At 38.3% G+C, this 23,584-nt stretch overlaps 1 protein-coding gene across 12 annotated transcripts in view; it reads right to left on the bottom strand.

The window, feature by feature from the left end:
* The window catches only part of ZNF207 (zinc finger protein 207), a 27,359-nt gene extending 3,775 nt beyond the window's left edge, over positions 1 to 23,584 (bottom strand). The window contains exons 1-15 of one of the 12 annotated variants that reach the window (XR_012831554.1): positions 23,435 to 23,584; positions 21,742 to 21,868; positions 21,135 to 21,273; positions 20,347 to 20,514; positions 19,590 to 19,665; positions 19,050 to 19,097; positions 16,746 to 16,846; positions 15,472 to 15,632; positions 14,573 to 14,665; positions 13,130 to 13,372; positions 12,250 to 12,412; positions 11,582 to 12,065; positions 7,854 to 7,999; positions 7,399 to 7,453; positions 2,602 to 2,667 (exon numbers count right to left, since the gene is read on the bottom strand). Coding sequence is in view for 9 of the 12 variants with exons in the window: in XM_075719982.1 (XP_075576097.1) it covers positions 11,905 to 12,065; positions 12,250 to 12,412; positions 13,130 to 13,372; positions 14,573 to 14,665; positions 15,472 to 15,632; positions 16,746 to 16,846; positions 19,050 to 19,097; positions 19,590 to 19,665; positions 20,347 to 20,514; positions 21,135 to 21,273; positions 21,742 to 21,868; positions 23,435 to 23,475 (1,521 nt within the window). In the remaining 3 variants the exon portion in view is untranslated. Of the gene's footprint in view, positions 1 to 81; positions 2,668 to 7,398; positions 7,454 to 7,853; positions 8,000 to 10,734; positions 12,066 to 12,249; positions 12,413 to 13,129; positions 13,373 to 14,572; positions 14,666 to 15,471; positions 15,633 to 16,745; positions 16,847 to 19,049; positions 19,098 to 19,589; positions 19,666 to 20,346; positions 20,518 to 21,134; positions 21,274 to 21,741; positions 21,869 to 23,434 lie in introns of those variants that run through there. The other 11 variants (XR_012831552.1, XR_012831553.1, XM_075719982.1 and 8 more) reach the window with 11 other exon arrangements.

Here is a 23,584-nt window from a genome sequence, read left to right as displayed (position 1 = left end):
ACATTCGTTGCAATAATAATTTAAATAGGTCCTCAAGAGGAGAAAAAAAAAATACACAGAAACAGTGGTTTACTTTTGTTTAATCAGAGACTGTTACAAAGTGGTAAACACACATTACAGAGTTGTATATATGCAATGATCCATTCCTGAAGCATACAGTTCATAGAAGGTTCCCAATGGATGCAGATGATGTTAGCTCCCTATTTTCTTTAAATCTTCTTTGTAAACTGGATGCTATAAAATTAAGCTCGTTATTGTTACTATTATTTGCATGCATTAAAGTGATGCACATACTTACCAGTCTCACTTTCTCGAATTAAATTCAACATCAATATTTTGCCACCTGTCTTTTGAAAAAGATCAATGAGCCCATCCCTTTCATAATTCCTATACAAAAGCAGTATCAAGTTACAGAAAAAACCTTCCTGACACACTAACTTCTGTGGCTGTACTGCCACTGAGAGGGGACATAATTCAATCGTGTGCTTTAAGAAGGTACTAAAACCAGTCTGGAGTCTGGGTTTGCTGCACAGTGGCCAGAATCTCTGAAAGGGTTGTTCGGAGCCATTAAGCAGAAGTCTAAAAGGCAATATAGTGTGAACTGACTCACTGTTCCATATATACCTTATCAGAACTGGGAAGGAAGACTTCTGAACCATGTTAGACTGGACAGCTGCTGTAACGGTGTATGAGAAAGTTGAGCTACAACTTAAGACTGCTCACCTGGTTATGAAAGCTCAGATTCCTAGTATTGTTTTGGTCCTGTCTCAAAAAAAACCCCCCTTAAATCTACCAAAACCTACTGTAGATTAATTGCCATAAAAAGTTTCACAAAGAGATGATGCTCTACCAGAGTTCATATTAGGATCTACCCTGGACAAATATACTTTTTGTTGATAAGACACTAGAGAACACCACTACCCTTTAGTTATCCCCACTGACTGCCAAGCTGGTGTACAAGTAGTGCAGGTCAGCATCCAACCACTGTCAAAACTGAGCCTTCACAAAGTAATTCAGCAGCCAAAAGCAATCAGTTACTCATTCCAACTTATTATGGAGCACTGCATTAAGTATCAACTTGGGTCAACTACAGAAGTTAAAAGAAAGAAGCATACATTCTGTTAATAGGATAATGGCCTCACAGCAAGGTATCCCTATTATTCATGCACATCTGCCATTAAGATTTAGGAAATATAGGCAAATTATAAATTTTATTACACACCTTTCCTTTTTTTTTTTTTCCTAGGGAGAAACACCTACACGACATTATTCAAAAATTTGCAGAGTAGCAAATTTTAGCATTTTAGCAAAATGTAGCTAGTTTTGCAGAAAAAGCAATTTAGTGCGAATGACTGAGAACTGATGCAGAGAAGATGCCAGGAGATAGGCTTCAAGTGTAACTATTCTAAAACCAGAAAGATACAATCCCCTTGAAACTTTTTATGTTAGTATGATGAATTCTGCAGTGTCGCGTAAGATTTCAAAATTCTAAAACAAGTAATACTGCTGGAAGTGTCAAGTCACTCATGAAACTACTCTAGACCATACAGATGACCTGGCAAAACTGAAGTGTCTGTTCAGCTACCACACTAGTATGATCTTCCCAACACCTAGTTGCTCTATAATTATCCACCAATGATGTCAAAAGCCCCTCAAATTCACCATATGATAACATGCCCTTGAGAAGTGAATTAAAGCAGGGAGTTTTACAGCTCATCCAGCTATGAAACTATGCTATGTGCTACAGCACAGGAAAGTTTTCATCTCCCATGCTGGTATGTAGAGATGATGTACACAAAGCTTCAATTAAAATAAATGTACGCAGCTATTCTGGAGAAGGTTGCATCTCTTATCCAATCACAAAGAATCTCCCCTATTTTTTTTTAAGGTGTAAAATATTCTATAAAATAAAAATAAAATCCCAAAATTTCTGGAAAATTGGAATAGGGCAGAAGGAAAAAAAAAAAAAAAAACACCACAAAAAACAGAGGCAGAGCAGTAACTCCGGAGTAAGATAAAATGGCTGGGCAAAACCACATTTGTAGGTAGCCTCTTAAGTGCTGAAAAGGGCTAACAAAGAAAAATCAGAGAAGAACAAGTTCCTGGCTTACAGGCCTAACAAAGTAAAAATCTGTTGGTAGGAGACAGTAATTAGCAATAGCTAAAGAAAATCGAAAGAGAGATTACATTACTGCTACGGATTCTTACAAACAGAAATCCTTATTCCCCAACACAACAAATACAGTATCCTATAATTGGTTCACTGACAAAACAGCCTCTTTTGTAATAGGCATGTTACTGAAGAAGAAGCAACTTCAACTTTAGATCTTCACACTTTTCAGTAACACCGATGGCTATTTGTTAAGGTTCCGTATTAAATTTTCCTTAAAAGTGCTTGCAGATATTACCTACCCACAAGTGTCATTAAAACCATTACAGATCTTCAGAAAAAATCTAGATGTTCACTCACTACTGAAAACAGTAGTAGATAACAGATACATTCACATTTCAGAGACCAAAATTCCCCTCATGTATTTAAGTGGTATCATTTGAACAAATTATTTCAAATAGGAACATCAGGTACTTACAGATTAAACTAACCTGTACTGGCAGTGCTGTGGAATTTTTCTTCTCTACCAGTAAGTAGCAAATGCTGAAATTCTGCTGCTAGTTAACAGAAACACAAATTGTATTAAACCAAGGAGTTTAACCCATAATGTAGTTTTTCATTTAAAAAGCTGCCAAACTTCAATTACTGCAATTCATTGCTTAAGAAAAGCATATGAAGTAAAGGCAACTATAAAACTACTTTCAATTTGCCCTTACTTTTCTGACATTTTTCATACATAAGCCAGAAGTTTTAACAAGGTAATCCTGTTGCCTACCACAAACATAAAGGAAATTACAATACTTACATTGCCAGGTTCCTTCATTAAACAGTCTCATAAAGTGTCTTTTCTTATTCTAGACTTTACAAATGAAAGAGCAAAATGTATTTTCTTCCACTAAAATTTATGGGAAAGAAGCTAAAGAATTCAGTGCAAGTAACATATATGCAAGTAACTCAATGAAAAAAAGAGAAAGAAAAAGCTCTGCATGACATCTTTATCTCAAAGCACTATGTAACTTCCTAAGTTGGGAGACAGTGAAATACCTTCTTTGGTTGTATGGCATTAACTTCTGGTGATTCAAAATTGCTGTTAGCGAAAATATTTTATATGTATCGGCCACTAAGGGCAGCAGCAAAGTTGAAATTCTACACACCTCCACTTTCTGAATAGCACCTGGGAACGTGGTTAAGATTTAGACAAAATTTAAGAAACAAAATTTGAGATGTCAGAAGCTTGAATCTGGTATAAGGCAGTTAGCTAACAGAGAGATATATTTTAACTGCTAACAACAGAAGTTTTTAAGGAAGCTTCAAGCTCTCAAAGTTGTATGTTCACTTGTTTTCAGTTAAGATGATACTGTTATTAAAATTCTAGTATTTTCTCAACACTTTTTAACTTCTTTTTGTCCCTGAGAAAGAAAAACCTTAAGATAAGTTCGAGACGATATTTATGGAGAAGTTAAATTCATCATCATTAAAACAGCAGCATTGTTGATGGTTCCTACTGCAAGTAAGCCCGTAAGAATAAAACAAGTTATTGTAAGCTTCCTCAGAAGGTGCAAGCGCCTCACTATTCACAATGGTGATCAGGTGTATAAATACCAACCCTCACAGACAGTTCATACCACGGACAGTCAATATTGACTCCTCAGGATGCTAAGAACAAAGGACTGAGGATAACATCCTGGATCCTGTGGTTCAAGACAGGATACGGCTGTCTGCAAAAGCAGCAGGCTAAAGTGCCTGGCTCCCTCAAACAGACCCTCACAGGTAAAAAGTAAAAATACATTCACTATACAACAGAATCTACAGATACTGTACTCAAACTGTATTTTCTTCTAGTAGAGCCTTAATGAGAATCTGCGCTCTGACAATCAAAAGACTGCATAAAGCTGCTGTTTACAGTGTGTAAGAAAACTCTCAAAGTTTTTTTTCAGAACAGATGTTATATACATTTCAGAATCACTTCAATTCTATCTTGATCCCTTCAAGGGCTGCCTCAAAACTTTTCTTACTCTAAACTGGTATCTACCTACCCCAACTATTACAGGAAAATATGGTAGTCACCGATACCTGCATTTTTATAGAATCCAGTCACTACCACTATTTCACTGGCCTGAATATTTTGATTGCAAGTATACACACTTTTTAAAAAAAATTCTTCTAAAGGTAGCCTATTCCTCAGAGTATTTAAGGGCTACAATCTTTGTTAGGCAAGGCACAGAACACATTATGAACTTATCACACAATTCTAAAGCAAGCCAAAACTTCATGCGTGGTACATACTTTATTTGCACATCTCCCATTCACTTCTCTTGTTAAAAACAGTGGGTGCAAATTCACCCCATTTAGCAGAATATCAGTAATTCTTGCCCTTTAAAAAAAAAAAAAAAGTCATATACCTCTACTTAAGCTTAAAAAAACCCCAAACTCCCCAAGACCTACTTCCATTAGTATCTATAGAAGTCAAGTCACTAAAGTACTATCATCATTAGAAAAGAAATTCCACAAACAGCGAAATGTATAACTTTGTGATGCAGACTGCTGCAATACTGAGAGCTGCGATACTGGAGTGTCAGTAAAAACACACCACCGTCCCTCAAAATAGAGAGATCCCATTTACAGTATGAATTTGGCTTTTTTAACTATCCCCTTAGATCCACACAAGGAGGCAGGGAAGAAAATGTCACTAACAGAACTTCACAAGAGCAAAATACGAACCATTTGCACTACATGAGAATTTTACAGGCCAGCTGGTCTAATAGCCGAGGAGATACGCCCAGCAAAAAGCACAGAGCCATTATGCCATCCTTGTGACTAGAAACACAGAAGTGCTTGCACATGTACCTTTTAGGACAAAACACAAAGCAAATGAAAAACGCCCATCACTACTTGCTGCAAATTTAAGGGCAAACATTAGTCTGTGGTAACAGATCAGAGTAACATGAATGTAATCTGCGAAAGCTACCGACTCCCAAAGAGGGAACAAAAAAGACGTGTCCTGTCCAGTCCTTTGGAGGCTTACAGAAAGGACAGGAAGGTAAAGGGCGGACGTGAAGGATATGTGTACTACCCACCAGAAGTTACAAGCAACGTTTGCAGTGTAGCAGGAGAACCCGGAGTCAAAACCCCCTTTAATTCATACGGTAGCACCCTGTGGAATTGTCTTAATGTCAAGTGCATCTTTCAGAAGTAAACAGTGTGAAACTAATCTTCTTGGAATTGTCAAAAAGCAGCTTCAAGGAAAAAAAAAAAATCCATAGCAATGTGGTGCTGAGAAATGCTACATTTTGCTCACAAAACATGCCAACACACAAAGAAATGGTTCATTTGCTCCTAAGTATTAGTATACAGAGCTTAAACAATGACACTGTGAAAATAGGAACTACATTTTGGAAACAGTTTTTCCATGAACATGTCAAACCTAGTTATCTTCAACAAAATCACATCAAAGCAACTTCTCTGAATTGGAAAACTTTTAGCTCTCACCAGGATATCAATTTATAAGATAGAACCCAAGTGTGGATCTAAGTAGGGTAGTCCACTGGACACAAGACAGCAGACATATCTGAATTTTAGCCTTGTGTGCTTGATGACAAGCTGAGTATGAGTAGCTGGATAAAAACTACCTAGTGCTGCATCGGTCTTAAATGGAAACTGATAACGAAGTTCAGTATCAGACATTTGAAATTTGCCTATTTTTCATTTTGAGTCTCTAAGAGATTCAGATACTTAAAGCAGGAAGTACAAGCCATACTACGTATTATTTTAGGTTAAACTGTTTCCTTAGATATTCTAGGGAAGTAAGAACTAAGCCAAATGCTCCTATCGACTGAATATGTGAAACAAATACTAGTTGCATATCTTGAAGTGTTTTTCTCATTTTCACTGTTATCAAGGGTAGCACCACAATGAGAATCAGAAAAGCAATGCCCTGCTCAATAATCATTTTGACAGAGCTAACAGAGGACATGTCCATGTTCCAGTCAGACTAGACAATTGGGGGGCGGGGAGGGCTTTTCAGGAAAAATGCAAAGGGCAGAGTACAAACAAAGAAGAGTACAACAGGAATGTGAAATCCACTCTTGTAACTAAGTTAAGAATTACAACTCCATCCTTCAATTAAGATTACTGGAAATCACATCGGGAGTCATTATTTAGCAAAATCTTGAAGAAATTAAGTACAGTCTATGCTCATCAAAAAACACCACAAATTTTTAAAAAGATCTCAAAAATCTAAAAAAGGGTCAGAAAACCTGACTCCAGCATTTGTTAATATTCTATTTCACTGCTGATAGGCTGCAAGACCTCCTCGGGAAAAAACCTGTTCTTCTGAAGCGGAAGATGTCTTTCAACAACCTCAAGCATTCAAAGCCAATATATCTGCAACAGAGTGAGCAGCAACACTAAAGCTCATTCTTCTTCACAAAGGGTAGAATTTTTTGATAGTGACTGTGTGAAAGAAGGAACTTCAGATAACCATATACCTAGGCAAATTTTGAGTATGCAACATAATTCCACAAGGTTTCAAAAAAAAGTGCTATGACTTTCAGTACTGTTGCAGTAGACAAAATATTGTCAAGTTTGGTGTATTTGAGAGACTGAGGAAAAGGTCTTCCCTGAAACTGACAAACTGAAAAATCTGCAGCTTGGATTTCTCATTTGTCTCTTCTACTTTACCACCTTGAATCTCTATTTCTTCATCGGGCTCTACATTAATATTTGTTGTGGTGCAGCTCACATAGGCAGCAGTATTAACATCTTAACTTCCTCCAAGGAAACTGTATGCTATAATTTAGGCTACACAATTTTGTGACTGTAAATGTCACTTACTAGTTAAAACCTAAGTATTTTAAGCACTTCAACAGATACATCTCCCCACAAAAGGAAACATTAGTAATTGATATTTACATGCCACTAGCTCAGAGACTACAAAAAGTCACATTACCAAAACCAAATATAGCACAAACGTAATGCAGGGGAAGAGGAGGAGGGAGGCAGTGTGGCTGAAGGACTACCTGAGCAGCCTTGAAAGAAACGCATTCCATTAAGAGAAAAGGTACCCAAACATCTTAAACATGTTCCCTCCCCCTAAGACTCTTAAAAACATAACGATAACAAAAAGGTAAATATTAATATAGAGCCCATCTACCAAAAGAGAATAAAAAACCTAAATTAAAATAAATTTAGGGGCCTTCACCAAACTTGCTGCAAGTTTGGGGACATAAATATCCAACAGCCATAAAGCTGTGAAAGCCCCCAGAATGAATAAAATAAATCCCACTTGCCTCAGACTGAACAGGGCAACACTGAGACTCTGCCTCAGCCTGTCCTATGGCAGGGCTATAGGAAGAAGAAAAATTTAAATTTTAGAAAAAACATGACCCAATTAAGTGAAGACATGCATTCAAAGTTAACAAAATTCCAGTGATCAAGCAAACAAAAGAAAATGACTGCTATTGCACCTATTTTGTTAGGCCCAAACAAAACTTTTTACAGTTGGTAGCTATTTCTGAATTGGACAGTTTGTTTTGCTTTGTATCTTGATCAATGGAACATAAGTCAGTTGTCTTGGGGCATTTTTCCCATAACTGGTAGTATTTACTGTACTAGTTCACAAAAAGTAGAGTTAAAGATTCCATCAGCCACTGAAAATGTTCACCCTCACCTTAGTATTTATGTAGAAGCTAGACCAGTACAATTATTAAGACATTTACTATTATCTTTAAGTGTCATCAGTTACCATTTTAAATTGCAGCCCCAGCTCGTGGACTGGTATATCAGAGTCTCAATTTAACTGAAGAGTCATAATGCCCTTCTTGCTTGTTATAAAACTGAAGTAATCTTGATATTTTATTTTTTTATCTTGTATGCAGAATTCTTTGATTCCTATAAAATAACTGTGGGTTATACATTCCATTCAATTTCATCCAAGTTTTAAGTCAGTTACACAGTTCTATGTAAGTACTGTTCAAGAGCTCCATACGCTAAAATAATTGCAGAAACCACAGAAGGCAGATGCAGCTGAATGTGTTTCTAGAAGCTTGTTTATATTCTCCCATGCATGCACAGAGCGAGGAATAGTTATCCATTGAAATTATTAGATATACATCCCAGCCTCAAATTTATTATCAGCACCTAAAATAAGCCAGCTAAATTTTCAAGATTTTATTTAAAGCAACCTTTGCCAAGGACAGAAAGATATTCTAAAAGCAGTACAAAAGAAGTCATATCAAGACTTCTGAAAAACTAGCCTGGGCTTTTCCAAGGTTCTTTCATGCCAGTCTCGCCCCCTTTGCTCTAAAAATCAGCAGATAAGAGATTAGCCTCTCCTAATGATATTGAGAGACCATGTATAAAATAATCTGGAACCTTTTAAACAAGTCCTAGATGCCATAAATTCTAAGTACTTTGCTAAACATATTTTCCCACCTGTGTGTGAACATTTTCTTGCAGCCTGGTTTTTGTATTCAACATTTGAATTACATTCCAGTTTAAAGACTGATCAAAATCCACTTGCAAGTTTTAGTTTACCGTAAGATCTGTCATGGCAAATTTAGGCAACAACTGAAAAAAATAAAGCTTCTGCCTACGTAATTGTATCACTAGAGTGCTGCAACAGATATAAAGAGGGATATGCTTTTCTGCAATCATAAAAGCTTCTACAATCTCTTTCGAGGGACAGATTAACTGAAGCAAAAAACTGTCTGCATGGCTGTGTTACATTAGGGATTTTGCTGGCACAACCATGTTGATGAAACTTATAAACTTATAAAAGCCTTATACAAGCATTTACTGCATTCAAAGTAGTTTTCCTCTTTTTGGGAAAATGTACCATAAATCCAACTCTCTGAATATTAAGAAGCAGTATCCAAAGAAATGAAGGCAGGGGCCAACAGACAAACATATGCACTGAAATACCTGCCTGTTTACAGAAGAGTACACACAAGAGACACAAGAGTCACTAAAGATAGCCACATCACAGCTTTTATAGCACAGAAATGACAGGAGCAGGAAAGCATCCATGTGAAAAATCATGGAAAAATTGTTCACCTGCTTGCTGAAGATTATTAGAGTACCATATGAATAACACGTGGCAGTACTTAGTTGAGGAACTATCATAGCATTACTACTAAGTTCAATCTTAAAATGCGTCCAAGCTATTAAGTCTCTGTAGTATTAGGTACAAAAGGGTACTATTATCGGAACACTGAGACATTCACTATTTTAAAAGAGGGAAACAATTAAAACAACTTGCAGAATATGCTGAGTTAACAGTACATGCAGTAAGGTTTTCAAGTATTTATCCCAGGAAAAGCAGGGGTCTGAAAACAACATACCAATGAGTTACAGAAAGACACCGAAGGGAGAAGGTATTTACTTTACTAGGGGCAGGAGGGCAAAGCATCCTTACAGCAGCAGTATCGTCTTCAGAAAAAGCAAGAAGTTCTATAGTTTTAAAAGCAGAAGATCAATTTATAATATATAAATTTTATGTGTAGTATTACAAAAAGGATGAATGTAAGACACTGTAAAAATCTCTCCAGTGTTTTTTAATGATCCTTATTAGACAAAGAAAAACAGAAGAAAACCAGAGTATAAAAGCATTGCCTAAGCAAAACAGTTTTATCTGTTAGACTTATGTAGAAAGCAAGATGGAAGAGCTAACAAAAGATCTGACATCAAGACCCACTCAGCACATTTGCAAGCCAAATACTGCACATTTGACAGGTGATCAGCAGACACCAGTGATCAGAGAGAACTGCTTCTCAACAGAGGCTTGGAGTTATGGTCTTAAAACTGCTAAACACTTCAGAAAAAGTGCCTGATAATTCTTAATGGTTAAACTAAGGCCATTCTGCTGTAATTACAGTGTACCGGGATGCTCTAGTGCTTTTATGAGCCATTCCATGACCCCAGGTTTGAAGCTAAGAGACAATGTAGTATTTTAGCTGTACTGCCTTTCCAGACTATTAAGAGACAGTACAGAATAAAGCCACATGTAGTACTCAAGTGCAGCTAAAAAACCCCCAAGACTTTCAAGAAAGAGAGCCATAAGGCTCAGTATTATAATTAAGTGAAAAAACTCCACCATCAAAAAAAAAAAAAATCTATGGAACATAAACTGACACAAAAATGCTGATAATCTTTCTAATCTACCCCAAAAGAGGAGATATCCCCATAAATTAAATTGCACACATAAGGCTTGAGGCTGGAACATGTATTTAAAGTTGACCTGCAAATGAAAAATTGACCACTCCTTTTTTTTGCCCCCTGTTATGATGAGACCAGGGAAGCTCTCACTTCTTCCCTTCCCTCCAAAAAGTCTCCCCCTACATTTTCATTCTCATCAGAAACACAGCACACTAGCACAGCAATGGTAGACATTCAGAGAATTACAACCTTGACAGTAATTTGTCACTCTATTCTTATAGACCGATAAAAGACTAATTCATATGGGGAAGATCTCTCTTTGATAAAAAGGTCTCTTACTCTAAACACTTCCATTAAATGGCTCAAACTCAGCCAACATCGGATCACAGCACGCAATGGATGGTTCATCTTTTAAACTCTGCTGAGAACTGAAATTCTGAACATTTAAAGTAAAAATACAGCCTGTAACATACTGCTCTTGCCCCCTCTGTCTCTCTCATACACTGAGAAGGTCAAGCTACTTTTTCTCTTTTGCAGGTCAACTTCAATACAACATGAACTGGAAGTCACTCACCCATGTGACATGCACCTAAGCTTCTAGAAATCTTCATCTAAAAGGCTCCTGAAATTCATATGCATTTGCACATTAAAAAGAGTCAGTCGAAGAATGAACTAACAGGACACATCTGGCACTAGGATGCATCTTAAAGCAGTAACTTCTACATCCTACGAGTGCCAGAACTAGAAATCATTTAGAATTTATTGAGGACAAGAAAGCACAAATAAAGAAACGTATGCATTAAGAGAAGTTACAACCAAGAGTTAAGATGTGCCTCCTGCAGCCTTGTTTTTGAGGAGTCAGTTAATAAGTGTACAGGTCTTTGTCTACTCAGACGTGCAGCTAAGGAGTGACTTAGTTTTAGAACAAGGAATTCAGATTTTATCAAAACAGCACCAATAACTGTGTTCATTACACCAATAGCTACCATGGCATGCATCTGTACAAACCTTTCAGGCAGTTGTCCACAGCTGGTCATGAATAAAAAGGCATATAAATTTTTCTCTTCTTTTATTACAATGAAGTTTATAACAGTACAGAAAAGTCACACGACCTTAGTGGGTCAGTTTACTTAAACCCTGAAACAGGAGGAACTCTAAATACATTAAATATTGTTACAAGTTCAGACTTAAATGTACAAGTAGTTGGGAACAGTTACAGCCCTCACCAAACTATGTTGGGGACATGAAGTCCAACAGCACTTGAAGTGCTGTGAAGGCATCATTTCACAAATAGCAACATAATGTTACAGAACTTGCCTTTAAGGTGGTATGTTCATGTAATTCCAGCGCCTTCACAATTTAACGAACCATATTTACTATACTTCACTTCTAAAAACCTAGATGAAACATGAAAAAGAAGCCATACAGTATAAATTGCAACATCAGGAAAAGTTCCTGTTATTATTCCAAATAATTTTTCCCGTGTAAAATAAGAATGTCCAATAGATCCTTGCATGTGGGAAGATACTTATTTTTTTAAAGTCACAATGAAGCCTTAATTGACGGAAGCTCGGCTATATTAACAGCACAAGATGAGAAAAGGTTTAATCTCCAAACCTATTAGAGCGTGTGTAGTAGCATCAGTAGCGGCCACCTTGCGACATTACAGGAGGTCTCATTCCCATTGGAGGTCGAGGAGGTCCACTTTGGTAAGGGGGCACCATCGGAGGTCCCTGACCATATGGAGGCATCGCTCCAGGAAGATACCCTGGCATGCCCTGGTGATGAGCACCATACTGACCTATAAACAGAACATTTAAGATGCAAAGAAGAATTTTTTTTTTTTTTTTTTTAAATAAAGGGCAGAAGCTGCATTTTGTGAAAAGCTTCACACCCCCCTGACAGTATATGCCACTTCGTTTTAAAAAAGCTTATAACAAAGACAAATCTGTTCAAGGAAAGAAAGCTGGGAAACTTATGATTACCATGAGGTGGCATGGGAGGTCTCATTCCTTGCTGTTGTGGAGGAATTCCGGGCTGTGGTGGCATCATACCTCCAATTGGTCCAACTGGTGGATTACCCAAGGAAGCTTGTCCTGGTCGAGGAAGATTACGCTGGTATTTAGGCAACTGCGCCCTTCTCTCTTCCTAAAACCAGGAACAGACAACCGTAACACATTGTAAGGCTACAACTCACCAAAAGCAAAGTAAATAAAAGTTTAACAAAGTAGGTTACATATACAGTATTTCAACTACCTTACAAGTTCAAAGACTGCTACTAGTGACATTAAACAGCAGCATTTGGATTTTTCCCCCCTCCTTCAAAGTATTAATACTGGCCAATCCAGCATTTTGCACACAACACAAATTCTCCTCCTCTCTCAGCTAAGAAAGCCTTTTCCTCATAACAAGTTGAGACAAAAAAAACCAAACACAAATCTGAAGACATCTGAACTGAAATTAAGGCTCCTTTGTTTTATCCATAAATCCTGTATTTTTGACTGCTGTAGTAACACCAAGACCACTTCAAACTGCTAAGTCTTTTGTCCTACGCTCACTAGCTGCATCTATTTAACTTCAAGCTTAAGTCATATGCAAAAAAGTCCAAACTGTAATTTGGGTTGAGTAATCTCCTATCATCAACAAAAATAAGGCTTAGATCTGCAGCAGGATCATTGCAATATGCCAGTCATCACTTTGAAACTGAAGAAGTTTTCTCGATGTGTGGGTCTGTTACATCAATTCTGCACAGTCTGCTCTCTCACCATTATTAAAATAGGCGTAATGCAGAAGAAATTCTCTTTAATCAGCCCTATCAGCATAAATTGCATTTTTCAGTAAGACAATGAAAATATTTTAACTTACCAGTGATATATCCTCATCTGGATGGATCAACTTACTGGTTGCACTGGTGGTTGTGAGGGTAGCAGGCTTACTCGTTATAGATGTAGCTGGTTTAGCTGCAGTACTGTTTGTTGTGCTAGTGGTTGAGGCTGTAGACTGTGTGTAAGCAGGGAATGTAGGTTTTGGGGGTTCTGTTGTTGTTGCAGGTGTAGAATTCAAAGGTTTGAAATCAGTACCAACTGGACCTGGAACAGCTGCTGCAGCCTGTGAAACAGAGAGATAGATCAATATTTATTTCTCAAAGCATAGGAAAACCTAAATGATGTCTGTTAGACCTCTGAAACCTTCCAGTAAGATACATAATTAAAATAAGCTTGACAAAAGTAAAGTTCAGCCTTACCACATACTACAGCAACTGAAAACAAGACAAAATAAATCCCAGTATACGCACATACATACACACACACACAGAGGAAAGTCTAAAATTTGCAGGTCAAAAGCCACTAGAAAAAAGGAACAGAAAATCCCCCCACTATAAAATTTTTTATCTCACGTACTGAGTTTGGTAAATGTCTTAATCTTTCCTCAATCACTGCTTAATTTACAGTCTATAATTATAAATGCATTGTTCTCTCACTAAATTAATAGCATACTTTAGCAACCATTAGTTTAGAGTACAGCTCAAAATGTTAGTATTCATTAAATTAGGTATTTAAGAAATGTTTTAATTAACTGTTTAAGAAAGCTCTATCATGTCAGGGTTTTTTGTTTTAAGCGTTCTCTCTATAAAAATACTGCAATATTTTCACAAAGTACTATGTCCCTCTACAGATCTTTAACCTCACTTGTGAATGACGAATCAACTGAAGGCAGATATGAGGTTCACTACAGATTCCAGCATCTCATCTTTCCTACTCTTTTCTTAAATTAAAACTGGTAGACAAGAAAAGTTTGTTTTACCAGGCTTTCTCTGAAGACACAGCAATCTCCAAAGCAAGCTTTAGTTATGAGAGAATGCTTTTGTTTCTAGTGACTGTACATTTAAAATTATCTGAACTTTCCAATCAAAACAAAGTATTTCAATTCTTTTGCAGGTAATCCAAATTACAAAATCCCCTACATTATGATGTACCATATTAAACAACATAAACTAAAAAGCTTTCACCATGCATCAAGCTAACCACTGCCCACTAAAATGCATTTAACTGCTTTCATGCTTTTTTAACCCTTTAGAACCAAGATGTAACATTTCATTCTTTCACGCTAAGAGAAATTGGGCACTTTGACATGCTTATTTCTAGTAAGATGCAACTCAATCAAGGACTCTGCAGTTTTACCAGCTAAACATAATCAGGAATATAACAGAAATTATCTGAAGATGTTTAGTCAATTTTAGATTTTATGGAACGGTCCAAAGGGTTAAGTTGCAAAGCAATTTGTTTTTAACTGTGACTTCCTGCGTACTTGTGCTGTGCTAGGAAACAGAGCGTTAGAAGATGCTGACAGACTTTCTGAATTGGAGGAAGCTGTACTTGAGCTTGTGACAGGTGTCCCCATCTGTAGCATAAAAGAAAGGAAACAGTGAAAAGTCTCCAAACAAATGGGTGGAAAGTATCCAGATGAAAGGATTTCTTATGCTAAGTTCTTTCTTATAAAAGGACTGTGTTTTTGTAAACGAGTATCTTCCCTGCAGAAGTCCAAAATGCAAACAGTACACTATGAAGGTTTCTGCAACATACTTGAAAGCAAGTAAAAACTTCAGGGCTTATACACAGAAGGTGCAATCAAAGGGTAGAGGTCACAAGCCACTATCAATTTCCCACTTCCCTCCCCAAAACATTTAAAACAGATTTTTATTACCTTAACTTACTCCTAAACTTTTTTGAAGTAAAAACCCTCCTAATTCAGGCAATGCTTAACCAGTTTAACAAGACTACAGAATAAACTAGTCCATCTATGGCTAGAGAGCCCACTATGAAAAGGAGAGAACAAGTCATGTCAAGATTTATACTTTGGAAATTTTAGGTAAAGTTCTACGCTATCAGTTTCCTGCAGCTGACTAACACATCCCTTCACCCACCCAAAGCACCCTTACAAACGACAAACTAAAGGGATTAAAGAAGTGGTTTGCCTACTCCTTTCTTCCCCATGTGCTTACAGAACTTCTGTCTGGTTTCATGGCTGTTACAAGACAAACAAAAGAATCTTTTAAAATTCATTCAGCACTACACTGAATTAAACTTACAAATCAACACAAGCAAGAAACTTAACCAATCACTTCTCGGGCCTCCTCAATAATAGACACTGTTGACACAGTGGCAATTTGAAGAATACAATAGATTCCAGGCTATGAGATACCTTACCTGCCCTGCACTTGGGAAGAGTGGTTTAGTAACGGGAGGCTGGGGGGTAGGTGCCGATGCAGCAGGAGCTGGAGGTCTGTTAAGAATGCCTGGTGCTGTAACAGGCTGTGCTTGCGTCATTGGAGGCATCCCAGGACGAGGACCAACAGGCGGTGGCATACCTACAAACCACAAAGAACCGGTAACACATCAGGCTGAGGGAAGTAAGAATACTCCTTTAGAGGATTCTGTTCACAGTGTTCCTTAGAACAAAGTCTTTCCCAAGGATTTTTAAGGCAATGTATTTTTAAGGCAACAGTAAAATAGAACACGACAAAGGGTAATAACCAGCAGTCACCAATACATGTCCATGCATAGGCAGTAACCTTGAACGCTTCAGAAGAACACTGAATTGTGTTTTTTGCTAGAGCTTCAACGATGAAGACATTTATGCGCTCAATAAATCAATGCAATTAATGCAGTAACTGGTTCCAACACACTGCGCCTATGCTGCCAAGTGCGTGGACGAGACTGTTACAAAATCCAGAAGATGCAGCAATTTTGAATGGTATCAGAACTTTGACTGAAACACAGGATCAGCTTTGCTGTGGGTCTTCAGCACAGTGGAACAGTGACACAAGGCTACTTTTTGTAGCCTATCATCACATCAATACACGCACTTCGTATGTGTGGGGCTCTAGGAGACATTCAGAGATGGGAAGTTAACAGCTCACATGGGTTCCATCATATTACTATGCAGCAGAACTAGGTTGTAACTGTCCTAGCAGCTTGCCTCCTCCTCCAGTGAGAAATGCAAGCAAACCAGCAAATCTCAAGCCATCACAGTATAGCTGCTGGTCAGGTGGAACTTTAACTCAGCCTCAGAACTTAAGGCTGCTTAAGAGCTGCACAAACGCAAGAAACATCTCTTCCAGCTGTTGTAAGAGACCAAAATTCCAGTTAGTTTCTTCACACAGCAGGTTCATTGCTTGGGTATTTCTCATTTCCCACAACATTTTCAATCATTTTCCAGCTGCAGCCACAGACGTTAAAAAAACAGAAAAGCCAGAGAAAGTGCAACAGGAAGAGAAAACTATATTCTATTTTGTACCTTCACAATGCTACCGAACACAAGTAATTATTTATAATCAAAAACCATAAATCAACCTCTTCACCTGTGCACAAGAGTGGCTTCTGTGGCAATCAATTCACACCAAGGTAGTGGCATAAGTCTGTATATTCTTTAAATAAATCTAAATCTCAGTAGAAATAAATAAATATAATTTAGCTCTCACCATAGTACGAGTTCGACAACCCTGACCTACCTGGTGGCATACCAGGCATAAGAGGTGGTATTCCTGGCCCAGGAGGCATCATTCCACCCATTGGCATCATCCTATTAAACAGAAAAGCAGCACTGGTCTGAACACTCATGACAGACTCTTAAGACAATTGGCACATACCTGTATTAGATAAAAAATTACAGTAAATAATTTCAAGAAGCTCTCAAAAGGCAATTCAAAACCAGCTGACTCCACAGTTTGAAATGTTTTCCACAAGGGGGGAAAAAAACCCCAAACAAAAAAAACCAAGAAAACCCCCAAACATTTTTTATTTGAACTTGAATTCCTCAAGCTGCCACTTCCACTATTATCAGATTCCCAGAACTGGTGGCTTTTGAAATCTATTTCAGGTTACTTGTTTCAGCAGAGTGTTCCAAGAACCTGAGCTTAGTACACTCAGAAAATTTGAAGTAGGAAAATCAGCTAACTCAAATCACACTAAAATTGCTGTACATCTGCTATTATTCCTTTCTGACACCACAAGTCTATCTGTGGTTACAGCACCCTCATACTATTTTAACATATTCTCCTTCCTCTAGGGAGTTGCAGACAACCTGAATCTGTAAAACTATCCACAAAACACTGATAAAAGCAGAGCAGAGACCACAGGATAAGAAGGGTTCTGGAGTTTCAATTACATTAATATTCCCTATGCTAAAGATTGGAAAGTAGGATTTTAAATTTTTGTTAAAAATGAAAAGTCCTTATTATGGCATATTTTTCCTTCAAATTAAAAACAGGTTTGGGTTTTTTTTTTCCCCTTGCTACTGATACCTGGAGAAAAAGATTGGTCTGTATTTCCTAACAAAAGGAGTCATTTAGATGCCACCTTTCTATCCTCACCGACTAAACCACACTACAAATAATACATGTTCCCCACCTAACCTATACATACAACCCTTAACATAAGCAAATTCCTCCTGCACAGGGCTGCAACTCCGTAAAAAATAAGCCGTCTACAACACTAAGTGCTTTTAAACTGGGAAGCTATAGATGAATATATACAATTCCTCTACAGGGAACAAGCCAAGTGTAGCTTAAGTTTGTTTAAATTTTTCCAGACACTTGAAGCTGGATTAGGGAAAACAAAATAAAGGAATGCTTGTTACTTTAGTTAGCAACATAAGCAGATACGGAACAGCCAAGCGTACACCAAAACCCCACTAAGAAGCAGTTTCTATTCGTATGATAAAGTCAAGAAACCTTCACCATTGCCATTTCAAAATCAAAACGAATCATCATAAACAGAAGAGCATTCATTCTGCAAAGCAAATTGCTACCCAGTCTTTTTTTTTTACTCTAAACTTGTCTACCACTGCTACAAAAGGAACAATGAATGCAGAAGCAGTAATGACTGGGAAGATAGCACCATTGCCACTTTCTTGGGTTAATGGTTGGAGAGGGCAAAATCAGTCCTGTCACCCATTTTGACAACTACCTGTTAGACTCAAAAAAGTGCTGGGTGGTCACTGTCTGCTGCCACCAGAAAGATGACTTTTTGAGAAACTGCAGGTATAGTGCTAGAACTAGTGTCACACTAGAAGTTGCTTCCAAATTCTTCTTTGCTCATTTTTAAACAAAACATCATCAAGTTAAGCAAGCAAAATTTTAGGTTAAACTAGGTAAAAACAGAATGTAACACCACCCCCTCCCCTAAAATTTCACCAAAATGGAAGCGCAGCGAATTTTTGGCAAATTATTTTGTGTCTTTTACTAGATGACATTACATTCAACTGAAGTTAACAGCTGAAGAAGGACTAAGCACCAGCAAGACTGTTCTGTTTAGTTTCCACCCAGAAAAGCTACAGTCATGATGAGCATCCACAAGATGTTCAACTATGACATGATTTTTAAATTCAAAGACTGTTAAAACAACATTTATGTCTCAAAAGGAAAGAACCCTTCACCTCAGTGAACTTTAAAACTTAGAAGCAAAGTTCCTGCTGCATGCCCTACAATATAAAGCACTGAGCACAGGGAGCTGTACTCTGGTTCAAGAGAGGTTTTAAGTCCCTAAGGGTCTATTTCATTAATATTTTGTGGAATGCATTACTCCTAACATATAGTTTTCTAATATTCATTTAGATACAGCACAAGAACTTCAGATACTATACAGTAACAAAACCAACTAGACATTTTCCCCAAATTCTTAGGCAATATTCAGAGGTTTTCAGTAAGACAACTTCAAGCTTATCAAAAACATGACATAAAATGGCATAATGAATGTACCTAGAATTACATTAATGAGATGCTTACATGTTTCCACCACAAAATGACTGCATGTATTTTCTCTGTTGATGTAATCTGTGAAAATTTATGACAAAATCAAAAATCTAACTGTGATTTTCCAAATACATTGTGATAGGGTATGGTGTCAACCCCAAACAAGCATAAAAACCAACATCTTACTTTTGCCCAGAATACAAGAAAAATTTAAACTATCCAGTATTTTTTCCTGTTAGGTTGATGACTGATAACCAGATGCACAACATATGTGCAATACACAATGGAACAGTGGTTCACAGAAGGCTCTAAACCAACACAACAAAACTTTAAGTTACTATACTACTACTCAATAAAGTTAGGAGAAAGGCAACATACTTTATACATAAACTCACAATTTGGCCATACTTTTAATGTTGGTTTACAGCCATGCAGTTCTTTGGTTAGTCTTAGTATTAAGGTTACAGAGTTCACAGGTTCCTACGTACATTTTTCTAATTAGCTTTACTTTTTCTTTGACAGTTTAAAATGCACAGTACGAATGTGTAGTATTAAGTCTTTCTTGCTACTCACCCAGGTGGCATTCCAGGCATAACTGGAGGCATTCCAGGCATCATAGGTGGAACACCTGCCATTAATGGTGGTATACCTTAAAAGAAAAATACATTTTAAACAACTCCAACAACAAACAGTTGCTAACAAATCTCATCTAATAAATTTAGACTGGATAAATGCTTTACAGGAAGCTCAAACAATGCGATATAAAAGATTATCTGTGAATCTGACTTAGATTAATTGTTCTCAGTCCTGCAAGACTGTGTAAATTTTATTAGTAGTCTCCAAAGAACATGCCTTATCATTACAGAAAATACAATGAGAAGAGACCAGTTTTCACCCACCGTCTTTGACTGAAATTCTCTCCTCAATGTATTTGTGGCAAGCATATAAATTGCCTGTTCATGCCCACGTTAGTAGTCTCTAGATATATGGCAGCCTTCCTGCCCTGTTTCCAAAGTCTTGCTACAAAATACCACAACCAACCAACATTGGTAGACTTACATAAAGTACTAATCTGTCTTGCTACCATATTAACGCTCCTGCAATCTAGACGCAACAATTAGGCATCTCAATCTACTTCACAAAGGAAGACGTGGGCGCACACACAGAATGAGGGAAGGAAGAGTGAAGCAACCACTTACGTGCACCTCACCAAACTGCTTTGTGACCTCTAACACCCAGTGATAGAAAGGGCAGATTATTATTCCAGCATACAAGCAGTAATTTGTATTTCTACTTAGTTTTTCAGTAACTAGCTTAAACACCATCTTACCTGGAGGCATCCCTGGTGCACCTGGCACAGGAGGCAAACCCGGCTGTGCCATCGGGGGAATGTACCCCTGCTGCGGCTGAACTTGCTGGGGTTGAAATGAAGTCGAAGCCGCAGATTCATCATCTTCATACTCATCAGAATCATCCTGTTGTTTCTTTTTCTGGCTCTCTGCTGAAGAGTACAATGTATATAGTCAGACTGAAGGCAAATTATATCCTATTAAATTAATTTTATCTGGGGTATTCTAGCGGGAACAAAAATAATAAAATTCAAATCTTTTAAGTGTGTTCAAAAATTCATAGAATTACAAATAAGAAAAACTATGTGAGCCTACCTATATGTACAAATAATAAAGGGAAGTGACTCACACTGTAATGACCCTCAACATAAATGGGGGTCTTCCTTCATGTCAGTCTCATGCTGCCCAGAATAAACCAAAGCAGTTCAAACAAATGTATGCTTAAACAGCAAAGAAATCTAAGTATTTGGGCATCATCAGGCTTATATCACCCCTGGCCTTTCCTCCCCTTACTCTCAAAACAAAAATCATCATCCCCATGTTCATTAAGTAATTGTTACAGCTGCACTGGCATACAGCTAATTCTGAACAGGAAAAGAAAAGTATCTTTCAACCTTCTACATGACTGGCAAATGTCTAGAGCTGTGATTAGACAATGCATTAAACCCAACCCTTACTCTTCTGAGAAGAGAGACTTGTACCACACATCTTAGTATCAGTAAGAAACAGACTAGGGAAATAACAGATAACTAGCTAGATTACACTTTACCCTGAGTTTTTTGTTCAAGTAACCTCCTCCGTTCCTCCATATCTTTTTCTGGAATGCCCTCCATGCCATAGATTTCCAGTTCAATGTCTGTTCTTCCAGGAATAGCATTTGGAACAGCATCTATTGTTTCTTTATGTACCTAAAAGGGGGGGGGGGGGGGGGGGAAAAAAAAAAAAAAAAAATCCTCCTGACCACAATTCAGTTAGATTCTAAGTGTTCTTCAGCCAGTGTCAAGATACAAAAGGAACATCCATAACAGTAAGAATCCCTCTGGCCAAGCATTTTCTTGGTATGTGCTTCCTAATCACTGTTAGCTACTATTAGATTCTAAAACCAGTTTACATAAACTTGTCTTCTGAACACCAAGACAATACAATCCCTCCACTCCTTCTACACCCCAAAAATGATGGCAGAGATCTCTACTGCATGTTCTCCATATGACTGCTGACACAGCAAGACTCCTGCTCTGGAAACAGACCATTGCTGTCTCTTTCTCATCAGTTTTTAAGACTGTGGAAGCCCTCAAACCCCTGCCTTTTTAAGATAACTATTAATTCCCATTTTAGATACTGATTAAAAAAGCTTATGTAAGTCTAAAACTTCTTACCTGCATGCAGTGTATAGCTAAACCAGGTCCTGTATACAGTTTCTTATGACATATATGGCATTTAAAGTGCTTTGCTTTTTGATGCTGTATAAGGATTTTTTCATCATCAAAATCCCTGTTACAATACCTATTGAAGTCTGTTAAGGAAATGTTTGATCCTGAAAGTGACCTTCTATACAACACTAGGGTAATTAACATCATTGTGTTTTTTCCTAAAGAAAAAGAAGAAAAAAAAGGAAGCATCTCTGAGCATTCAAAGCATGACAAACATTTCATGGATGTCTGAAATCAAACTCCCCCCTCATACCATCCAGCACGTCCCTCTTCAGATAGGTACAAAACCGGCACACAATCAGAATCATTTGATTCCATATTATTTGACACACGCCCTTCCAGTCCTAGTTATTTCTAAGCAGACTCATTCCTTCTCTGTATAGGTGTAGATTAAAATAAAGTTGCTAAAGCATTAAAGGAGAAATAGACTTGAAATTCACCAAAGGGAAGTTATGCTAAACACTCAGAAGTGCCTATTTAATAACAAGTATTAGCAGCTGACATTTATAAAAGACAACAAAGGTTTTAGTTAAAAATTGCTTTCCTTTTTCAGTCATCCAGCTATCAATTCTCATGACACCGCATAATTTGCCCCGGTCATTAAAGAATTCTCTGTTTTTAAGCAAAAACATTTTAAGCAAAGATCTTTCTGGACATCTGTGTGGCAGAAGAGGCAAATTGCAATTTCCTTTCTGCAGGTCAACATTAGTACTTCAGCAAACACTCCAAACATATCTTCCTAAATGAGACAAATACACGTTTGTTATTTATTAGCTGTTTCTTGTTAACACAGTGCGTTCCACACTTCCACCAAAACTTGAAATATGCTAATACCTACAATAGAAGCACAGATGCCTTCCAACATAAAACAGTAAATATCTCAGAGCAGCTTATAAATTCCTTTATTAAGCAATTCCAGGCCGGGCAGAAACATTTCAAAGGAAAGGTAAATCTGCAATCACCCCCCAACAAAAAGCAGATTGTGAAGGAGTGACTGAAGAAAAATCCACCAGTATTTCTGGATACTGAGAAATTGTACGTGACTTCGATGCAACAATTAGAAGTTTTAACACCCCAAAAAAAAGAAAAAAAGTTTCCAAAATGTCTCTTTTAACTACATCTGTCCCACTTCTTAAATGACCGTATTTCTTAGAGGCAGGGTTTTCTTCCGTTGACATCCTACCCCCCCCCCGGGGGATAAAGACCGTTCTCCATTTTCCCTACGATCTCCGCAATCCCGCCGGGCCTGGCCACCGGAGCGCCAGGGACTGCCGGCCGGAAAAGCTGCGGCCTGGCCTGGCTTCACGGATCGGACGTGAGGCCGAGGCCTCAAGCGAGGCAGGCGGGAGCGGGCGGACTAGGCCGCGGGGGTGGGGGGGAAGCAGAGGAAGGGCACGGACCAGGCCCCATCCCCGCGCTGAGGAGCTCAGAAACGGAACAGGACCAAGCACGGAGCCAAACCATAACGGCGGTAGATAGAAAGACAGAGCCCCGTCCCAGGACTGCGAGGAGCCGGGCGGAAAATGGGACAGGGCGGGACAGAGACCCGACCAGGCCAGGCCAGGCCAGGCCAGGCCGCTCCCCCCCCCCCCCCCCCCCCCAGCTCCCCACACCCGCCTCGTCCCACACAGAAGGATACCAGCACCAAGGCTTCAGCTGCTTCTTCTTCTTACGACCCATGGCGGCGGCGTCCCCGACCTACACAGAAAGGAGACAGCCAAGCTCTTCCCTCCTCAGCCGCAACGCCCACACCAGCCTCTCCACGGAGGCGAGCGAGGCAGACACAAAA

This window comes from Pelecanus crispus, chromosome 12, assembly GCF_030463565.1.
Source record: "Pelecanus crispus isolate bPelCri1 chromosome 12, bPelCri1.pri, whole genome shotgun sequence".
In the NCBI taxonomy this organism is placed as follows: domain Eukaryota; kingdom Metazoa; phylum Chordata; class Aves; order Pelecaniformes; family Pelecanidae; genus Pelecanus; species Pelecanus crispus.
This window is presented reverse-complemented; position numbering and strand designations above follow the sequence as displayed.